Source organism: Scyliorhinus canicula, chromosome 2 (genome assembly GCF_902713615.1).
Source record: "Scyliorhinus canicula chromosome 2, sScyCan1.1, whole genome shotgun sequence".
In the NCBI taxonomy this organism is placed as follows: Eukaryota; Metazoa; Chordata; class Chondrichthyes; order Carcharhiniformes; family Scyliorhinidae; genus Scyliorhinus; species Scyliorhinus canicula.
This window is the reverse complement of record NC_052147.1, coordinates 128904959-128925974: the sequence shown is the minus strand read 5'-3', so window position 1 is coordinate 128925974 and position 21016 is coordinate 128904959. Positions and strand designations below refer to the sequence as shown.

The 21016-nt window shown below is 42.1% G+C and overlaps 1 protein-coding gene across 1 annotated transcript in view; it reads right to left on the bottom strand.

Moving 5' to 3' along the window:
- acadl (acyl-CoA dehydrogenase long chain) overlaps positions 1–21016 on the bottom strand; it is a 166567-nt gene that overhangs the window by 107507 nt on the left and 38044 nt on the right. The window contains exon 3 of the mRNA XM_038786478.1: positions 10816–10953. Within this exon, the coding sequence (XP_038642406.1) occupies positions 10816–10953 (138 nt within the window). The remainder of the gene's footprint in view (positions 1–10815; positions 10954–21016) is intronic.

The following is a 21016-nucleotide window of genomic DNA, read 5'->3' as shown; positions in this document are numbered from 1 at the left end:
TAGGGCTCCGAATAAACTGGTATTTTCTGCCTTGTTTAACCTTCTCATAAACGTAACGAGAAAGCTTTCTAAAAAGGTAACAATTTCTGAACAGTCTTTGGAAATAGCATGATCACTTAGTTCAGGCTGCAATGCTGACATCCCTAAGCTGGTAAGATAGCGTCTTGTGTGCCTCCTTACCTATGCAAGTGTTTAGAAAGGACCAGGATATGATCCTCAATATGTAGCAAACTAAAAAGCCAACCTAGAACAGGGTGACGAACAGGGGAAGTGGTAACCACCCTGACAGTTGGAGTACCTGTCCTGTATACACTGGTCAGAAAGTTTTGAATCGATGATTGATAGTGGCTAAGCAAATAGCCCCCAGAAGAAGGGTATATTAACAAGTGCTCAGGCATAGGGGCAGGATCTGGAGAGGTAATAATCCTCATCAGCAGCCACCTTCTTCAGATAGACGAGGAGCAGGAGGAGATTGGGACAAATGTTCCCTAATCCTTCAACTAGCACAAGATTCTGAGATCAACACACTGTGCCAACCATCTGTCTGCCCTCTGTGATTGGTAAAAAAAACTCAACTGCCATAGGTTGTACACATTTTTTGCCTAATTAGTTAATGCATCATATCTAAACTGTTGCTTCCTAATAGACTATGTTAAAATAGTCTTGGGTGTCTTAGAGTAAGAACAGGAGCATTTCCTGGTCAGCCATTCTGCAGAAGGCAATGGCAAACCACTGCAGTACATTGCCAAGCATAATCATGGACCAACCCAATAGAAGTCCACGGTTGGCAACGCCCTCAGAGCGCTTGGCACCTGGAGAAGGACGACACTTTCGGAAGGAGACAGTACAGAATTGATTTACTTGACATTGCCTAATGAAACTTTTGCTCTAATTATAAATAATCTTATCAGTGCTGCCATCAAATATTGAGGAAACATCTGCACAAGTTCAAAGATCCAACATTCCCAGTGGAATTGCAACTTTTAAAAAAACCCTAACTGGCCCTACTCATTTAATTAGATGTGCCTAGATTTTTAGAGATTAGCCTGTTGGGCAAGTGATCCTGCATACTTGCAAATCCACTGTCACTGTTAACACTATTAATTCAAAATTATAATAGAGCATCTATTGTACTCACTGATGTAAAGCAGGTTTTATCATTGCTATATAAATATTTATATGCAGTTATCTTCCAGCAATGTTTAAGCCACAGCTTTGCTGGCAGCCCAGGGAAGAAGGCCTATAAATGGTAAAACACGTCTAAGAGAATCTACCTTGCTACAAACAAACATACCAAGTAGGACCCCTGCTAAATTCTACGAGTATTTTACATCACAACATAAATATTATTTGGAGGCTAGGTACAAATCTTTCTTCCTATTGCAGATTTTGACATTTGGTCAACTCTAATTTCTATTAGACCTCTATTATTCATTCAAATTTTTTTTAAATACTTCATTAATGGCCCAGTGTATTTATTAATAGAGTAGCACAGTTGGTATAAGACTCGCAATAAATTGTACTTGAAAGTTTTCAAAATTGAACATTTACATTTTTATTTTCTTTAAAATTTTCCTTGGTCTCTTTTCTAGCTTTTTTAACACAATCATTCCTGCCCTCTTTTTGTTCCTCTTTTAATACCAAATTTGACTCTAAGTCACCCTAATTCTTTCTCCATTGTTCTTATAATTGTTTCTCCATCCTTAAATCTCATTGATCGAGTATAGAACATCAGTCCCACTGTTCATCGGGGTCTAAGATGCCCTAATGCCTTCACTACCCCATTATCAACTTGGAATAATGGGACGTTAAATGGCTTCAAGGCAGAGATAGATAAATTCTTGATGTCGCGAGGAATTAAGGGCTACGGGGAGCATGCTGGTAGGTGGAGTTGAAATGCACATCAGCCATGATTGAATGGCGGAGTGGACTCGATGGGCCGAATGGCCTTACTTCCACTCCTATGTCTTATGGTCTTATGGAATCCAAGGAGCTTGCGGCCCAAAATGTTTGAGGTGAAAGCCAAGGAAAATAATTTAATAAACAGGATATTAAGCCTCACTCTAGAAGAGTAACCATTTACAATAACTTGGTTTGTAGATGCTTAACTAGAATTCGGCTCAATTATAGTTTTGAATTAACTACAGTTGTCCAATGACACTAAGTGAGAATCAAAGTCGAAAACAGTTAATTTGTCTGATATCAGATAGCACCACCTGCTGTTCTGGTTTAATGCCTCAGAGTTATGGTGATATTTAGGTTTTGCTTCCTTTATTTCCATAATCCTTCCCAATCATACATTTAAAAACAAACACCTTTTAGATGATTGATTATTGCAAAATGTTTGAGGTGAAAGGCAAGGAAAATAAGAAAATAAACAGGGTATGAAGTCTCACTCTACCAAAATTCTGCTAAGCATTTTTCATTCTTCCAGTTTCATCTCACTCCCTTCACAAGGGCCAATGAGTGACAAAGTACACTTATTGAAATAACACATTGTTTTAGCATACCAAGCTTTTTTTCCCATTCTCACCCTCAAGAAATATTACAAAATCAGTAGCAATAGATTAGAAAAACTTACCATCGCTAAACATGACTACCTTCATGCTCTTTAGTTCACCCAAGGAAGGGAACTTTAACTACACATTTATCCATCCTTAATTTTCTTAATGTTTTATTTGCCAGGTTTCATTTTAACTCTTAATTTCAGCACTTAAAAACTAGTATCTGATCTAGTCTGAGAGTCCAATCAGTTCAATTGATCAATCAAGCTTTGCGCCATTGTCTTTCCATCCATTTATAACATCATGTTTCTGTGATGGGGAGATAGTGGCATAGCCAACATCCATGCAGAGGTCAAGGCTAATGCTCTGTGGACATGGGTTCAAATACCACCATAGTAGCTGGTGGAATTTAAAATCAATTAACAAAAAATTGAAAGCTAGCCTCAATAATGGTGACCATGAAAGCATCATTGATTTTTGTAAAAAAACATCTGGTTCACTAATATCCTTTAGGGAAAGAAATCTGCCATCCTTACCTGGGTTTGGCTTATATGTGACTCTAGATCAGGGGTGGGCAAACTACGGCCCGACAAAGGGTTTTATGCGGCCCGCCAATGAGGTGCCCGGAATCATAACCGGCATTTTTGAAAAGCCGCCGGGGAAAAGCCGCTGAAGTAAATGCGCTTATTCAATAAGCGCATTTACTTCAGCGGCTTTTCCCCGGCGGCTTTTCAAAAATGCCGGTTATGATTCCGGGCACCTCATTGGCGGGCCGCATTAAAACGCGCGTAGTGGGGTGGATGAGTGGGGCTGTGTCATTGGTCGGTTTAGTTGGGTGTGCGACCAATAGGAGTCCAGGTTACAAACAATAAGCCTTATTATTGTTTGTAACCTGGACTCCTATTGGTCGCACACCCAACTAAACCGACCAATAAGGCAGCCCCACTCATCCACCCCACTACGCGCGTTTTTATCGTTGACTCGGCTAGGCTGTGCTTCTGTCAGTATTAAGGATCAGCACAAGCAACTTGACACCTGATTTCAACAAACTGGTAAATTACTGCAGTCAGATGCATCATTCTCATTGACAATGTTCTGTTACTTACTGAGTTACTTTGTTTTTCAAATAAAAGTGCTTTTTTTTCTTTAAAGACCTTTTGTTTTGGCTATTTAAAATATTAATTATTTTACTTAATATACTATGCGGCCCTTTAAAATTGTGAATTTCTGAATGTGGCCCTTGCACGGAAAAGTTTGCCCACCCCTGCTCTAGATCCACAGCAATGTGGTTGACTCTTAATTGCCCTCTGAAATGGCATAGCAAGCCACTCAATTTAAGGGCAATTCAGGATTAGCAACAGTGCCAGTATTGCAACATCCACATTCCATAAAAGAATAAATATTTAAAAACCTAGCTAGGCTAACCAGGATGGGAGACCCACTCTCTAAATAGGATTGTTGACTTACCGTTATGCCAGATCTACTTTGCTTAATATCTAAACCTTCACCGATACAGACACTCATTCTCTGCTTCCACATTCTAATCTATAAAGCCTGACGGTGAAGGATAGAACTAGAGCCAAACATATAGGCTTTTATTTACAGAATTACGCATTACAGATCTACAACCTAACCTGTTGCAGTTGGTTTCTATTTACAGGAGCATAAATACATACAACCAAACACAATTAATACATAATTAACATCCTTGCACTAATTTCTCATTTATTCCCTCACCTTACCCCAAGTCCCCACTGCTTTAAATTTACCCAGGAACCATTTCTGTGAAACATAGTCAAATGCTTTCGAAATCAACCCTCCAGACAAATTTCTTTTTAAAAAAGTCAATCATTTTCTTTTGTATTCATGTTACAAATTTCTTTTTTAAAAAGTCAATCATTTTCTTTTGTATTCATGTTGGTTATTGTTTATTAGGATACCCATAGAGGTCACCCTCAGATTTACTCCTGGAGGAGCAACCCCATTATTTTACTGGTTGGCCCCAAAAAAGTGGAAATAAAGCCCTATCAAGGACTTGATCAAATAATGCCGACCAACACTTCATTCAGTGGTTGCCCGGGTCTATTTAGTCATTCATTTTGAGCCACACATACATGGTTGTCTGTCGCTCTTCCCATGTTCCCCAGTATCCTGGGGTAAATACAATATGGTCCTTGGAGATTTACTTATTTCAAGTCTAGGACTTTATCCACAGTTACATCCAAGTTTAAATTCCATTTTGGCTATCCCTATTCTTTACTTTCTTCAAGGGTTCCCTAAGGAGATTGTAAATGATGAAATTTGAACTCGCCTTCTTTAGTTTGGAGGTTGGGAACTATGATTTCTGGCATGCACAGTACTAACATTTTATATTCCCCAAGCTGAGGACCGTTCCTGCGCAGGAAAAGGAAGAACAATGCAAAAAAGGCAGGTCAGATGTCCTGATACGGAGCGCTATTATTTCTAAATGTCGCAGGGAGGTGGACAGGGAGACCAACCACGGTGGAAGGCAGGAAGAGGTCACAAAAAGAAGTCGTATGCAAGGGATAAAAGACAGGGGACAAAAATTAAGTCCTGTTAAGTCAGGTTAAAATAAAGGAGAACAGATATAAGCTCCAAATTAAAGAAAGATTTTAAGTGAAGTTGGCATGCAACAAGCCCAAAGATCCAAGAAGGTTGCCGCGGTCGGTGACTCCGTGCTGCAGGCTGCTGGGGCAAAGCTACCTATTTGAAGCAGTGGCACTTTGCTTGGCACAGCCAAAGATCTGAAATTGTGCTTGGAAGGTGAAACCTGACTGATCAAGGAGAAAATAATCATGGAAGGCGAGATTGAAACCATCCAAGCGGAAGCAACATTTGGAGAGCATTCCAAGATGAGATCTTCAGATGTGGAGATTGGAAACTTTCATGAGATGATGAAATTTCAGTGAGATTGGCTGGCCCAATGTGACAAATGCCTGGATGGGTTGTTGAAAATCCATGGAATTGGTTTTGGTCACATCTGTTATTTATTGTGTAATGTGGTGTGCTTCACCAAACATTGTCTGTTCATTTACTTCATACTTACCATGAATATAAGACAGATATTGTAAATTATTTTATCTTTCTGAACTTCTATTTCTGTTTGTTCCAAACCCGTGGAATCTTGTGGCTTTATTCATTTAGTAAATGTCTTGAATCTCAAAAGTCTATTTTAAAGAAAATTCTATTGATCCCGAGCAGGATTTCCCCCCCCCCCCCCCCATGACCAAAGGTCTGGCCAAGGATCATACAGTAACTGCATTACCAATCTTGGCCTCATTCCTGGTTTCAATCCTGTTTGAAACAATTTTCATCTTTTTAACTACACTTTCACTGTTGCAAAAGAGCAAGAATTTCCTATTGTTATTCTTTGTGTGCACCTATGCTTTTATTCCCAGTCTCCGACCACCCTTTTGAATGTCAGGGAGTTTCATTCATCCAATATTACAATTCCATAGCACAATTTAATGAAGCCTTGGTCCCAGTGTGGAGCACATTCAAAAGGAGTACAGATCAGAAAGAAATCTTATGGCACCATTGTGCTAAACGTCTGATACACAATCCCTTTAAGAAAAGCTCCCCTGTCAAAATCCACTGCATTAGCAATTTTAAATAAAACAGGAAGTTTAACAGAAACTACTTCTGTTTAGCATGCCATTTATTTCATAATTTCACTTGGGTTCCATTTTATCGTCCATTACAGTATACATCAGGGTTGAACTTATTTTCATGCTGTACATTCACCGTACTGCCCTGCAGCCCAGTTGTGATGACAGTCGATTAATTAACTGAGGCAGTGATGCTTTTTTCAGATGGTCATCTGCTGCTGAAACTGTCATCCATACTATTGCTACGTCCAGGATCGACAATTCCATTGCGTTTTTGATTGTCCTCCAACTTTCCACCATCCATTTACTTAAGTTAATTTAAAGCTCTTTTTCCCACATTATAACACACATCCTGTGCCCTGTACTTATTGACCTACACGGACTCCAGACTCGCAATACTTCGATTTTAAAAATTTCATCCCCGAGTTCACAGAATCATAGAATCCCTACAGTGCAAAAGGAGGTAATTCAGCCCCTCGAGTCTGAGCAACCCGCTGAAAGAGCATTCTACCCAAGCCCATTCCCCCATCTTATCCCAATAACCCTTTAGCCTAACCTACACATCTTTAGACACGAATGGGTAATTTAGCATGGTCAATCCATCTAACCTGCACATCTTTGGACTGTGGGAGGAAACTGGAGCACCCGGAAGAAACCCACGGAAGAAACCCACGGAGACACGGGGAAATGTGCAAACTCCACACAGACGATCACTCAAGGACGGAATTGAACCCTGGGCCTCTGGTTCTGTGAGGCAGGAGTGCCAACCACTGCCATTTTGCTGCCCATAAGTTCAAACCCCTCGTTGCCGCACCTCATCCTGTCCTAGGCAGTGGCATATAAGGGGAAGCAGCGGTGGAGCAGTATTGTTGCTAGTTTAGTCATCCAGGGATCCAAATTGATGCTTTAATGTTCCAGGTTCCAATCCCACCCATGGCAGATTGTGACACTTTAATTCAATAAAAATCTGGAACTAAAGGTCCAATGATGACGATGAAACCACTGTCAATAACTGTAAAAACCCATCTGGTTCACGAGAGTCCTTTAGGGAAGGAAATCTGTCGTCCTTACCTGGTCTGGCCTACATGTAATCCACAGCAATGTGGCTGACTCTTAATGTCCTCGGGGATGGGCAATACATGTTGGCCTAGCCAACGATGCCCATATCGGGGAGGGCAACACGGTAGCACAGTGTTTAGCACAGTTGCTTCAGATCTCAAGGGTTTAATTCCCGGCTTGGATCACTGTCTGTGCGGAGTCTGCACGTTCTCCCCGTGTCTGCGTGGGTTTCCTATGGGTGCTCCAGTTTCCTCCCACAGTTCAAGGATGTGCAGGTTAGGCGGATTGGCCATGATAAATTGCCCTTAGTGTCCAAAAAGGTGAGTTGAGGTTACTGGGTTACGGGGATAGGGTGAAGGCGTGAGCTTAAGTATGGTGCTCTTTCTAAGAGCCGGTGCAGACTCGATGGGCCAAATGGTCTCCTTCTGCACTGTAAATTCTACGATTCTATGATCCCATGAATTAATTTTTAAAATACCCTCCTGTCCTGCAACTCTTCATCTTGCCCATGCCCAATTTTCATCACCCCACCACTGGTAGTCTTGCCTTTAGCTGCCTGGACCCAAAGCTCTGAAATTCCATCTATAAACCTCTCTGTCTCTTCTCTCCTTTAAAAATGCTCCTGTAAAACCTAGCTCTTTTGCCAAGTTTTTAGTCAACTGTCCTAATATCGTGGGAAGCACGGTGGTGCAGTGGTTAGCACTGCTGACTCATAGCGCCGAACTCTCAGGTTCGATCCCGGGTCACTGTCCGTGTCGAGTTTGCACATTCTCCCAGTGTTTGCGTGGGTTTCGCCCCCACAACCGAAAGAAATGCAAGATAGGTGGATTGGCCACGCAAAATTGCCCCTTAATTGGAAAAAATGAATTGGGTACTCCACATTTTTTTTTTTTTTTTTTAAAAAGTGTCCTAATATTGTTTGTGTCACAATATCAAACGTTCGCTCATTTTGCTCCTGTGAAACATCTTGGCATGTTTTACAAGTTAAATATGTTACAGAAATGCAAGTTGCTGTCATTATTGTATGAATAACCAAAGAGGCACCTCAAGGGATGGCCATGGCTTTTGGTCAAGCCTTCAATTCTGTACTTGCAATTCTGCTTGTCTTTTTCTAATTATTGAAAAATTGCAGTGGTCAGAAGCAAAAGTATATTGTGGCTTCAATTTAAAAAAAATAAGATTAATAGATTTTATTTTATCAGCTGCTTTTCGGTTGTGAATTCGGTCACATAATAAGTAGCAGCTGGTGGGAGAATGTTTGTACAGCACCAAGACCCTGAGGTTACATATAAAGCACCATTATTTAGATCATTATACAGTATCTGCTTTTACTCTCCACCCATTACTGGTCAACTCATGCCAATAAGGTCTAGTCCTTGATGAGCTGAATCCAGTTGCAAAGCCGAGGTATTTTTTAAGATAATCAAGAGACATTGTAGAATGATATGGTTGGTCAGGCATGATGCATACAAATTTTAGGTCAACAATATAACCTAAAGTGTCTCAGTGAACAACTCGCATCACCACAAGTGGCTGTTTGTCAATTAAGTCTCAAGCAAAGGATTTTAAAAAACTAATGGTTAGAAAGAAGTAGAATTAAAGCACTTCGCCTTTGCTCTGGTTGGTTTTCAATATTTCATCTTGAACCAGTAGATGCTGATGTGATCACTGCATTGTCCAAACCTTTAACTCGGCTTCTCTCTTCACAGATATTCACTGACCTGCTTTCACTGACCAATTCTTTTTATAATTAGAATAGAGCTTTAAAGGAGTCACACCTCCCAGCTCTGAGAGAGAGAGAGAGATTGATTAAAATATGGTAATAAAGTCAGATATTATTCTAAGTGTGTGGTGTATAATTTCAATTTGTTCACACCGTGAGGCTCAGTAACTTTCCAAGACAGTACTGCCTGAAAGGCCATCATTATCACTACATGAACAAAATACTTAAAGTATCACTCTTGAAGTATCACTCCTTTGATGACTTACATAACGACAGTAGCAAGACTAGCACAAGCTAACTGACCAGAAGTTCTGAGATTTAATTTGGATGTTGAAAAATCCTCATGTGGCCTCAATGCCATGGACTGAAGTCTGAAAAACTCAGACTGACTTTCCCCTCCTGATTGTTATAGAGTAATTCCTGCGAAAAAAAGTGCACAAGTACAGATGCCAGATGAAAAGAGAATTGGATTTAGCTCTGAATGCAAATCTGGGTGAAGTACTGAAGGGCTGCAAACACCCTTGAGACTGTATGCAATATTTTCAGCAAGGGGAAAACCTGTAAGTAGGATACAGTCGCTTTTCTAAATTAAAAAAACAAGATAAGTTTACAAATTTGCACTGGAGCCACCCTTTAAGAAAAAGACTATATTGCACCTTTCACAGCCATTAGATAGCTCAAATTATTTTATCAACAAAGTACTTTAAAAAGTCTAGTCACTGTAGGAAATGCGGCAGTAAATTTGCACACAGCAATCTTTCATGATTGCGTAATGTTGATTGAATAAATATTGGCCGGGACACTGAAGATATTTCTCTACTCTTCAAAATAGTGCCATGGCATTTTGTACATCCATTCGAGAAGAATACATACTTGGGATCTCTCTCCTTGAACTGCTATACATTTGATGAATGGATAATGCCAAAATTCTCTCAGTTAAAATGTCTCACATTAAGATCGGACATAATTTTGCACCACATAATAATAATCTTTATTAGTGTCACAAGTAGGTTTAAATTAACACTACAATTAAGTTACTGTGAAAATCCCCTAGTCGCCACATTCCGTCGCCTGTTCGGGTACACTGAGGGAGAATTCAGAATGCCCAATTCACCTAACAAGCACGCCTTTCGGGAATTGTGGGAGGAACCTGGAGCACCCGGCAGAAACCCACGCAGACACGGGGAGGACGTGCAGACTCCACACAGACAGTGACCCGAGCCAGAAATCAAACCCAGGCCCCTGGCGCTGTGAAGCAACAGTACTAATCACTGTGCTACTGTGCCACCCATATAAATGCACAATGTAACCGTCGTACATTCACGTATCCATTGCATGTGCATGCCACATCAAATGATTCCTTCTGCAGGTGGTCCATGGAATTCCAGAAAATAATCACTATTCCTGTGATTCAATTTCAATGTTGGTGTGGGGTCTTTCCTAACAGTAAAGGCTCCAAGGCCCTCTAATAGAACAGCTGGGAACTTTTTGAAGATTGGTGGCTAAGTTGCATCCAGTCTGAAGCTTAGGTTGTGCACCTCTGGGAGGTGACCTTGGCTTCAGCATACTTGGGAATCAGATTTACCATTAGAACCTTAGAAGGTCCATTGCTTCTGTGCAGACTTTGTTAGAGAAATCAGAACAAATCTCACTGCCCATCAAGGTGCATTGTTAATTTTAGTACGGTTGCATAGGCATTGAATTGAATTCTATAGTATAAAGATACAGAAATATTCATGTGGAGACCACAGGAATAAACTAGTACACAAACTCAAGTTTAGTCCAATAATTTCCAGAGTGAAATTGGTACCCATAATTTTAAAAGGTAGATATTTACAAATATTTATGTATTCTGAACCACCATTGCACATGCAACATTTCAGCTATGTATTGCACTCACTGTTCCTCCCAAACGACAGCAGCAGAAAGTATATCACCACCGAGCCCACCATGCTCCTCAGGTGTATTGACTCCTAAAAGGCCCTGCTGTCCAGCCTTTTCCCAGACGTCTCTGCTCACTTGGCCATCTTTTTCCCATCTGGAACAATAAAAATGATAATTTACTGCATTTCAAATGGTAGTGCCAAACCAAGAGGGTGTTTACAGCATTTGTTTGATGTAAATAGATCTTTGTACTTCCGTTTTCTGGTCAATGATTTCCCCATTTTCAGTTTTATGGAATTCCACATGAAACGGTATGTTTCCTGCTCAGTCATATTTCATCACTTTCGTCTCAGCGTTGACACCAGAAAACCTGTTGCCCCAACTGACATTTTCACATTTCCAACAGCTTGGTATATGTAGCATTTAACAATGTTAATCCTACTCCAAAAACACAATCTGGGGCCACAACACATCAGCTGCACTTAAAACCAGATTCAGGAAAGGGTCCTTATCCAAACTTAGACATCTGGATACTCATTTCAGGCCATGGTTAGATGTCATAACATCATTAGCAACGTGGGTCATACCAACCCAAAAACTATGGATGAGATGAGAAAAAAAAAGGTGCAGACAAGTCAACACTAATATTAAAAAAGAGGCTCAAAACAGTGGATTGTGATACAATATACATGAGATTTACCATTGTCTTTTCGGAAATGGAACCAGCCACCTTCACGAAATCTAGCATATGCTTACATCGGAACATTGAAAATAGAAGCAGGCGGAGGCCATTCGGTCCTTCGAGCCTGCTCCGCCATTCATTATGGTCACAGCTGATCATCAGTTCAACACCCTAATTCCACCTTCTCCCCCATACCCCTTGATCCCTTTAGCCCCAAGAGCGATGTCTAATTCGATCATGAAATTACACAACGTTTTGGCCTCAACTACTTTCTATGGCAGAAAATTCCACAGATTCACCACTCTCTGGGTGAAGAAATTTCTCCTCACCTCAGTCCAAAAAGGTTTATCCTTTATCCTCAAACTGTGACCCCTAGTTCTGGACTCCCCTACAATCAGGATCATTCTTTCTGAATGTACCCTATGAAATTCTGTTCAAATTTTGTAAGTTTCTATGAGATTTCCTTTAACTCTTCTGAACTCCAATGAATATAACCCTAACCGATTTAGTCTCTGGTCATATGACAGCCCCGCCATCCCAGGAATCAGCCTGGTAAATCTTCACTGCACACCCTCCATAGCAACAATATCATTCCTCAGACAAGGATAACAAAACTCACCTATGCCCTATACAATTGCTGTAAAACATCTCTATTCCTATACTCAGATCCTCTCACTATGAAGGCCAACGTACCATTTGCCTTCTTTACTGTCTGGTGTACCTGCGCGCTTACTTTCAGTGACTGATGCATGATGACACCTAGATCTCGCTGAGTATCCACTTCTCTCAATTTACACCCATTCAAATAATAATCTGTCTTCCTATTTTTGCTACCAAAGTGGATAACCTCACATTTATCCATATAATTCTGCATCTGCCATGCATTGCCCACTCACTCAGTCCGTCCAAATCCCACTAAAGCATCTCTGCATCCTCCTCACAGCTCACCCCCCCCCCCCCCCGCAACTTTGTATCATCTGCAAATTTGGAGATAATATATTTACTTCCCTCATCCAAATCATTAATGCATAATATGAACAGTTGGGGTCCTAACACAGATCCCTGTGGTACCCCACTAGTCACTGTCTGCCTATCAGAAAAAGGCCCATTTATTCCAACGTTTTGCTTCACGTCTGCTAACCAGCTTTCTATTCATCAAGTCACTGCCCGTAATCCCATGCACAAAAGATTTTCATAGAATTTACAGTGCAGAAAGAGGCCATTCGCCCATCGAGTCTGCACGGCCCTTGGAAAGAGCACCCTACCCAAGCCCAGGCCTCCACCCAATTCCCGTAACCCAGTAACCCCACCCCACCTTTTGGACACTAAGGGCAATTTAGCATGGCCAATCCACCTAACCTGCACATCTTTGGACTGTGGGAGGAAACCGGAGCACCCAGAGGAAACCGACGCAGACACGGGGAGAACGTGGAGACTCCGCACAGACAGTGACCCAAGCCGGGAATCGAACCTGGGACCCTGGAGCGGTGAAGGTTAGATGGGGTAACTGGGTTACGGGAATAGGGTGGAAGTGTGGGCTTAGGTAGGGTGATCCTTCCATGGGCTGGTGCAGACTTGATGGGCCGAATGGCCTCCTTCTGCACTATAAATTCTTTTTTTTTCTTAAATTTTGAATATCCAATTCATTTTTTCCAATTAAGGGGCCATTTAGCATGGTCGATCCACCTCCCCTGCACATCTTTGGGTTGTGAGGGCGAAACCCACACAAACATGGGGAGAACGTGCAAACTCCACACGGACAGTGACCTAGAGGCGGGATTGAACCTGGGACCTCGGCGCCGTGAGGCAGCTATGCTAACCACTGTGGCACCGTGCTGCCTGTAAATTCTATTCTAAACCAGTTTTTATAAAGCTCTCTCTTAACAAAATGCAGAAAGGTGTGAAAACAGATTTTGACATTGCAAATTCCAGATCACGCACTGAGAAAATTATAGCAAAAACATCATACCCGGTTTCCCTCATGAGGATGTCACTTACAAGGCAGTGGATGACAAGACAAATTTGATGGTCAGCAAGTTAGTGGCAGTTCTTGTAATTACCATGAAGTAGATGGTCCACTTTGGGTCCAAACTGTGCTCAAAATTGTGCTAGTAAATTTTCAATTCAAGCAACTGGCCAAACACATTCCCATAATCACAAATTTAAAATTGTCCATGAATCAACAGAAACAGGCAGCATATTCAAACATAAATGTTTTTTTTTATTACTTGAAAATATATTTCTTGATATATTTAGGAGTGGCAACCTGGTGGAGTTTTATTAACGCTGTTGAAAATGGGTTTATTATTCAAGAAAAACATGTTAGGTGTCTGGTCTACCACCTGTGAGCAACCTGAGTTTAGATAACTAAAAATGACATTAAAAAGCTATACAGAACCATTGGTGTAAAATCCTCAGTTTCTGAGAAATTATTTTTTATGCCTATTAGTGTCTTTGTGCCTAAAAACCTCAGTTTTATTAGCCTCCTTGAAAGCCCACTGATGGTACCAATAATAAAAACTCAGTACTATTTCAGAGGGTGTGAACAGAGCATGCTGACTTCAGCGCAGTGATTTTCAAACCAGCACAAAGGCTTTTTGCGCCGACTGCAACTGGTGCTTCAAATTCGACAGTGCTTTGCACCAGTTTAGAACAAAACCGAACAGAAACTCTAACTGTGCGTGTTTCCATAGAAGATACCTTTAGTCAGTGGTCGATACTGGCTTGGGCGGAGTAGTATTGCGATAGATAAAAGAAGAGATGCTAAAAAGGCTGGCAGCACTCCAGGTAAAGAAGTTGCCTGCCCCGGATGAGATGCATCTTAGATTGCTGAGAGAAGTAAGACAGAAGACAGAAAATTTTCAGGCCTCTGAACACAGAATTAGTGCCAGGAGACTGGGGGATTGCAAATGTGATGCCGTTGTTTAAGAAAGGGGCAAAGGATAACCCAGGAAACTACAGACCTGTCAGCTTGACATCAATAGTTTGAAAACTGATGGAGACCATAATACGGGATGAGATAAATATGCAGAAAAATAAGTTAATACTAGACAGTCAACATGGCTTTGTCAAGGGCAGGTCATGTCTGGCAAATTTAATAGAGTTCTTTGATGAGGTGACGCAGGCAGTGGATGAATGTAGTGTAGGATGAAGGATGTTGTAATATTTGCACTTTCGGAAAGAATTTGATACAGTGCCACATGGCAGGTTGGTTCGCAAATTAAAAATGTTTGGGATTGATGGGGCCTTAGCAGCATGGATTAGAAGTTGACTAAGAGATAGGAAACAGAGAGAATGTATAGATGGGCATTTTTCAGACTGGAGACAAGTTGAAGTGGTGTTCTCCAGTGCTCCATGTTGAGACTCTTGCTTTTCTGATACATATAAATGATTTAGAAGGGGTGTTGAGGGCACAATCTCTAAATTTTCAGATAATACTAAGCTAGGGAGAATAGTGAATTGTGAGGATGACACTGTGCGGCGTCAAGTTGGCCAAATGAAATGAAAATCGCTTATTGTCACAAGTAGGCTTCAAATTAAGTTACTGTGAAAAGCCTCTAGTTGCCACATTCCAGCGCCTGTTCGGGGAGGCTGGTACGGGAATCGAACTGTGCTGCTGGCTTGCCTTTGTCTGCTTTCAAAGCCAGCGATTTAGCTCTGTGCTAAACAGCCCCTGTGGGCAGGCACCTGGCAGATGAACTTCAATACAACAAAATGTGAGGTAATGAATTTTAGTAGAAGAAACGTGGGGAGAAAATATAGGCTCAACGGTACAACTTTGAGGGGAGTACAGAAGCAGAGGGACCTCGGGGTTCAAGTGCATAATTGAACCTCGAGGTTCAAGGTGGTCAGGCATGTTGTAACAGTTGTTAAGGCGGCTTTTTGGTTCCCTGGGTTTATAAACAGAGGCGTAAAGCAAGGAAGTTATGCTATACCTCTACAAATCATTGGTCATACCACATTTGGAGTATTGTGTCAGTTCTGGGCACTTTACTTAAAGAAAGATGTTAAAGCCCCAGAGAGTGTGGAGAGGAAATTTACTAGAATGTGGATCTGTCTGGGTCCATTGTTTAATACGAGCTGCTGTGACCGGCAAAGAGTCCATTAAGTGGAGGGCCATTATTACTCTGCAGCCAGGTGGATGCCGGCAGCCTCGTGGAGAGGCCAGGTAGCTCAATGTATCGGCATGCAGAATCCACATGACCTGGGTGGTGTTCCAGTGTATACTCATACACCGCTATGTCTAAAGCCCACCACTGGAACCAGCGGACGCGATTGGGGGAAATCACTCAATCCTCTTTGTACAGCTCAAGCCGAGGCATGTGGTCCTTAAAGACCATGAATTCATGGTCGTGGACGTTCTTGTGGAACTTCTGCATGTCAATCATGAGAGCCATGCCCTCCTTTTCGATTTGGGCTTAGTTCCACTCAGCATCGGCGAGTGTGCAAGACGCGAAAGCTATTGGCCGCTGCAACCCGTCGGGCATCCGGTGTGCGAGATCACCCCACGCCATCAGAAGTGCAACATGTTAAGAGAAGTGTTTTTTCTGGGTCGAGGAGTGTCAGCAGCTTCTCAGCTTGACCTCTTGGAATATCTTCTGGTGCGGGGTGCCCCATTTCCACTGGTGTCCTTTTTTTCACAATTGGTGGAGGGGACTAAGCAGCGTGGCTAGGTTAGGGATGAATTGGGCTTGTTCTCCTTGGAGCAGAAACGATTAAGAGGTGACCTTATTGAGGTGTTCAAAATTATGAACAATTTTGACAGGATAAAGGAGGTTATTCTGTTTCCACTAGTTGGTCAGTTGTGACTAGGGGGTCACAATTTTAAGATTGTCAGCAAGAGAGCTATGAGTGAGATGAGGAGAAATTTCTTTCCTCAGAGTTGTTGGGATTTGGAATGCATTGCCTGAGAGTGATGGAGGTGGATTCCATAAGAGGTTTCAAAAGAGAGCTGGATTTATATTTGAAAGTGATTAATTTAGAGGGCTATGGAGATAGGGCTGGAGAATCGGACTAGCTGGGTAGCTTTTTTGGGAGCTGGTGCAGGCATGATGGGCAGAATAGCCTCCTTCTGTGCTTCAAAAAACACAAACATAATATCAAGGCTGCTTTTGACTAGACAGTAGAGGGATTTGGTGTTTTTTTTAGAAACCGGAAGAATGAATTTGTATCTATACATCTTTCACAACTTCTGAAGATCTCAATACCTTTCACGATCAATGAAGTACTTTTAAAATGTTGTGATTATTGTGGGCAGCACAGTGGCCAGCATTGCTAGGGCCCAGGTTCGATCCTGGCCCTGTGGAGTTTACCGTGGGTTTACCATTCTCCGCGGGTCTCATCCCTGTGGTGATATGCCTGTGAATAATATTGCATACACTCAGCAATGTGACCTCCCATCAGCAGGCGGTGCAGACATCAGTCATGTGACATCCGGCTATTGGCAGTTGATAGTAAGGCGTACTCATGGACAGTCGCACATCGGATAGTTCCAGAGCAACTTAGTCTATAGCATTCTGAATGTTATCCTTCCACGTGTTAACTAATCGATCATTCTAAGTAATCAGCAGTTCTGTATGAATCATTGCAAGGTCAAGACAACAGAACGCAACAACCCCACAACCCAAAAGAAGTGCAGGGTAGGTGGATTGGCCACACTAAATTGCCCCGTAAAAAAAAGAATTGGGCACTAAATTTAAAAAAAAAATGCTATGACTGTTGCAATATAGGGAACTACAGAAGTCAATTTCTACACAGAAAAGTCCAACAGACAGCAATGAGATAGATGGCTAACTAACTTTTTTTTCATGGTGTTGGGTGAGGGATAGATATTGGACAGGACACTGGGAGAATTTCCCAGCTCTTCTTCAAATAGTACCATCTGATCTTTCGTGCCCATCCAACACTGAAGTTTAATATCTCACTCCAAAGTGCCACATCCAACAGTGATGCACTCCCTCAGTACTCCATGAATGCCAGCTCATATTAGATGCCCTGATCTGTAGAGTGTGCCTTGAACCCATCGCCTCCATATTCAAAAGTAAAAGTGTTTCCAGCAAACCAAGGTCAATAACTAGACATGGCCAAATAGGGCTCCATGACCAATAGTGACTCATCCCTACTTGCACTGAGAGCAAGGGATATACCAGCTGCTAGTAAATGAGACCCACCACCATTTATTCAGCAAGTGGTTCAAAGCCATCTACTTTCCATGACAACCTGAGACAACCAATAGCTTCTTTTCGGCTTGAGGTCCCCAAAGGTGCAAATCACAGCACACTGCGAAGTTTGAGCCCCTTGCTCGGTTTGCTCTCCCGTAGTAATGCAATTAAATATATACTGCAATTGCATGCCTAGCCCAGAGATCCATTAAGTACCACCTCAAGTCAAGACCAGGAACATGGCAAAAATAGTTTAATCAGTATTAATAAAAACAACAGGCCATAATGAAAATTCTTTCGACAGATTGAAATGCTCAGAAAAGCACCAAAACGGTTAGCTGCTGCTCGTGGCACTATTGACTCCATTTCCCACCCGCTTTAATAGCAGCCTTCTTGGGAGGTAGCAGCAGAAAGCATACCTCTGAATGTCCATATTTGAACATATTTTATAATAAATATGTTTCCTATTTCATGGCAAAGATATTTGACATTTCATAATCTTCCCTCCATTTTCAGTGCAGACAGACCACCATGCTCTGAACTTTATAACACTTCCACAGAGATCTGTTGCGATCAACAGGACAAAACTTGAAACAGAAGCCTGAACTTGTTTACAGGTTGGCTCAGGCATTCCAAACATTTTTAATCTGCGCTCCAAAGAATGCACAAACCCACAGGCAGTTACAATTTTCAAATACCACACAATGAAAAATTAAGTATCTTTTGACTTTTCATCCCTTATTTTGCCATCTGTAAAAGAACAAGAAAGAAAGACTCGTCGACTTATGTATTTCCACAATAAATCTTCTCATTTAATTTTAGAGACAATTAACAGAGGTCTTTCAGAATTAATAAAATGGACAACAGTTTATTTCAATTAACAGCAAGCCCAGAGACAGGTACATAGAACATAGAACATAGAACAGTACAGCACAGAACAGGCCCTTCGGCCCTCAATGTTGTGCCGAGCCATGATCACCCTACTCAAACCCACGAATCCACCCTATACCCGTAACCCAACAACCCCCCCCTTAACCTTACTTTTATTAGGACACTACGGGCAATTTAGCATGGCCAATCCACCTAACCCGCACATCTTTGGACTGTGGGAGGAAACCGGAGCACCCGGAGGAAACCCACGCACACAGGGGGAGGACGTGCAGACTCCACACAGACAGTGACCCAGCCGGGAATCGAACCTGGGACCCTGGAGCTGTGAAGCATTTATGCTAACCACCATGCTACCCTGCTGCCCCATAAGTAGTTCCAGGACTTTCGCAACGAAGTGACGGTTTACTTTCACCTTCATGTTCCTCCAGACACACTCCCCTCATATGTAAGAGGGTCAGCCCATTCCAAAACTGCACATGAGAGGGGCATATTTTGCATCTGCTTCCCAGCCTCTGGCTGCCCACGAATGCACTTTTATATTTTCTTCAGAGACACCCTGGAAAGTCTCTGTGGATTCATGGGGGTCTGCAAGTCCATTTGAGAATCACTGCACTAATCAGCATACATCATAAAATTCCCAAATTTATTTCCAGATGATATTAGCAGGCACACTAATATAACGCTATTCAAGGAGCCAATAGCATACCAATCTCTGATTCTGTAAGTCAGAAACAGTTGAAATCTGGAAAGCTCAAATTGATGTCAGTGCATTTTACTAAATGGAGATAAGGCATGTGATTACGAAAACTCCGATGAGGTGGTAAAAGCCTGGGCGGCATGGTGGTGCAGTGGTTAGCACCGCTGCATCACAGCGCTGAGGACTCGGGTTCAATACCAGCCCTGGGTCACTGTCTGGGTGAAGTTTGCACACTCTTTTTTTTGTTTATAAATTTAGAGTACCCAATTCATTTTTTCCAATGAAGGGGCAATTTAACATGGCCAATCCACCTAGCCTGCACATCTTTGGGTTGTGGGGGCAAAATCCACCCAAACACATGGAGAATGTGCAAATTCCACACGGACAGTCAGCCAGTGCCGGAATCGAACCTGGAACCTCTGCGCCGTGAGGCAGCAGTGGTAACCACTGCGCTGCTCTCAGTTTGCACATTCTCCCCGTCTCTGCATAGGTCTCACCCCCACAACCCAAAAGGACGTGAGGAGTAGGTGAATTGGCCACATTAAATTGCCCCTTCATTGGAAAAAAAAATTGGGTACTCTAAATTTTTTTATTTTTTTTAAAGAGGTAAAAGCTGTAAAACACATACAGCCAAATCAACTCAAGAGGACTGAACCCTCAACTTTACTTGTCACTGAAAGTAATGATATGAAGACAAAGAGAGAATGTAAAGCTGGAGGGGTTAGAACATAGAACATAGAACTGTACAGCACAGTACAGGCCCTTCAGCCCACGATATTGTGCTGAACTAGTCTGAAACTAAGATCAAATCAACCTAGTCCCAATCATTCTAGTACACTCCATATGCCTATCCAATAACCGCTTGAAAGTTCCTAAAGTGTCCGACTCCAATACCATAGCTGGGAGTGCGTTCCACACCCCAACCACTTCCTGAGTAAAGAACCTACCTCTGACATCCCTACTATATCTTCCACCATGAACCTTATAGTTATGCCCCCTTGTAACAGCTACACCCACCCGAAGAAAAAGTCGCTGAACGTCCACTCTATCTATCCCACTCATCATCTTATACACCTCAATTAAGTCACCTCTCATCCTCCTTCGCTCCAAAGAGAAAAGCCCTAGCTCCCTCAATCTACCTCATGAGACCCACCCACCAATCCAGGCAGCATCCAGGTAAACCTCCTTTGCACCCTTTCCAATGCTTCCACATCCCTCCTATAACGAGGTGACCAGAACTGCACACAATACTCCAAATGTGGTCTAACCAAGGTCTTGTACAGTTGCAGTATAACCTCACGGCTCTTAAACTCAATCCCCCCATTAGTAAATGCTGACACACTATAGCAGGGGTGGGCAAACTTTTCCGTGCAAGGGCCACATTCAGAAATTCACAATTTTAAAGGGCCGCATAGTATATTAAGTAAAATAATTACTTCACCCGGTTATGATTCTGGGCGCCTCATGTAGAACATAGAACATAGAACAGTACAGCACAGAACGGGCCCTTCGGCCCTCGATGTTGTGCCGAACAATGATCACCCTACTCAAGTCAACGTATCCACCCTATACCAGTAAGTAACCCAACAGCCAGCCAGCCATCCCCCATTAACCTTTTAAAAAAAATTTTATTAAAAAAAATTTTTTTTTTAATGACTTGGTGGGCCGCATAGGCTTTCTTCACGGCTCTATCCACTTGGGTGGCAACTTTCAGAGATCTATGGACATGAACTCAGAGATCTCTCTGTTCCTCCACATTCTTCAGAACCCTGCCGTTAACCATGTA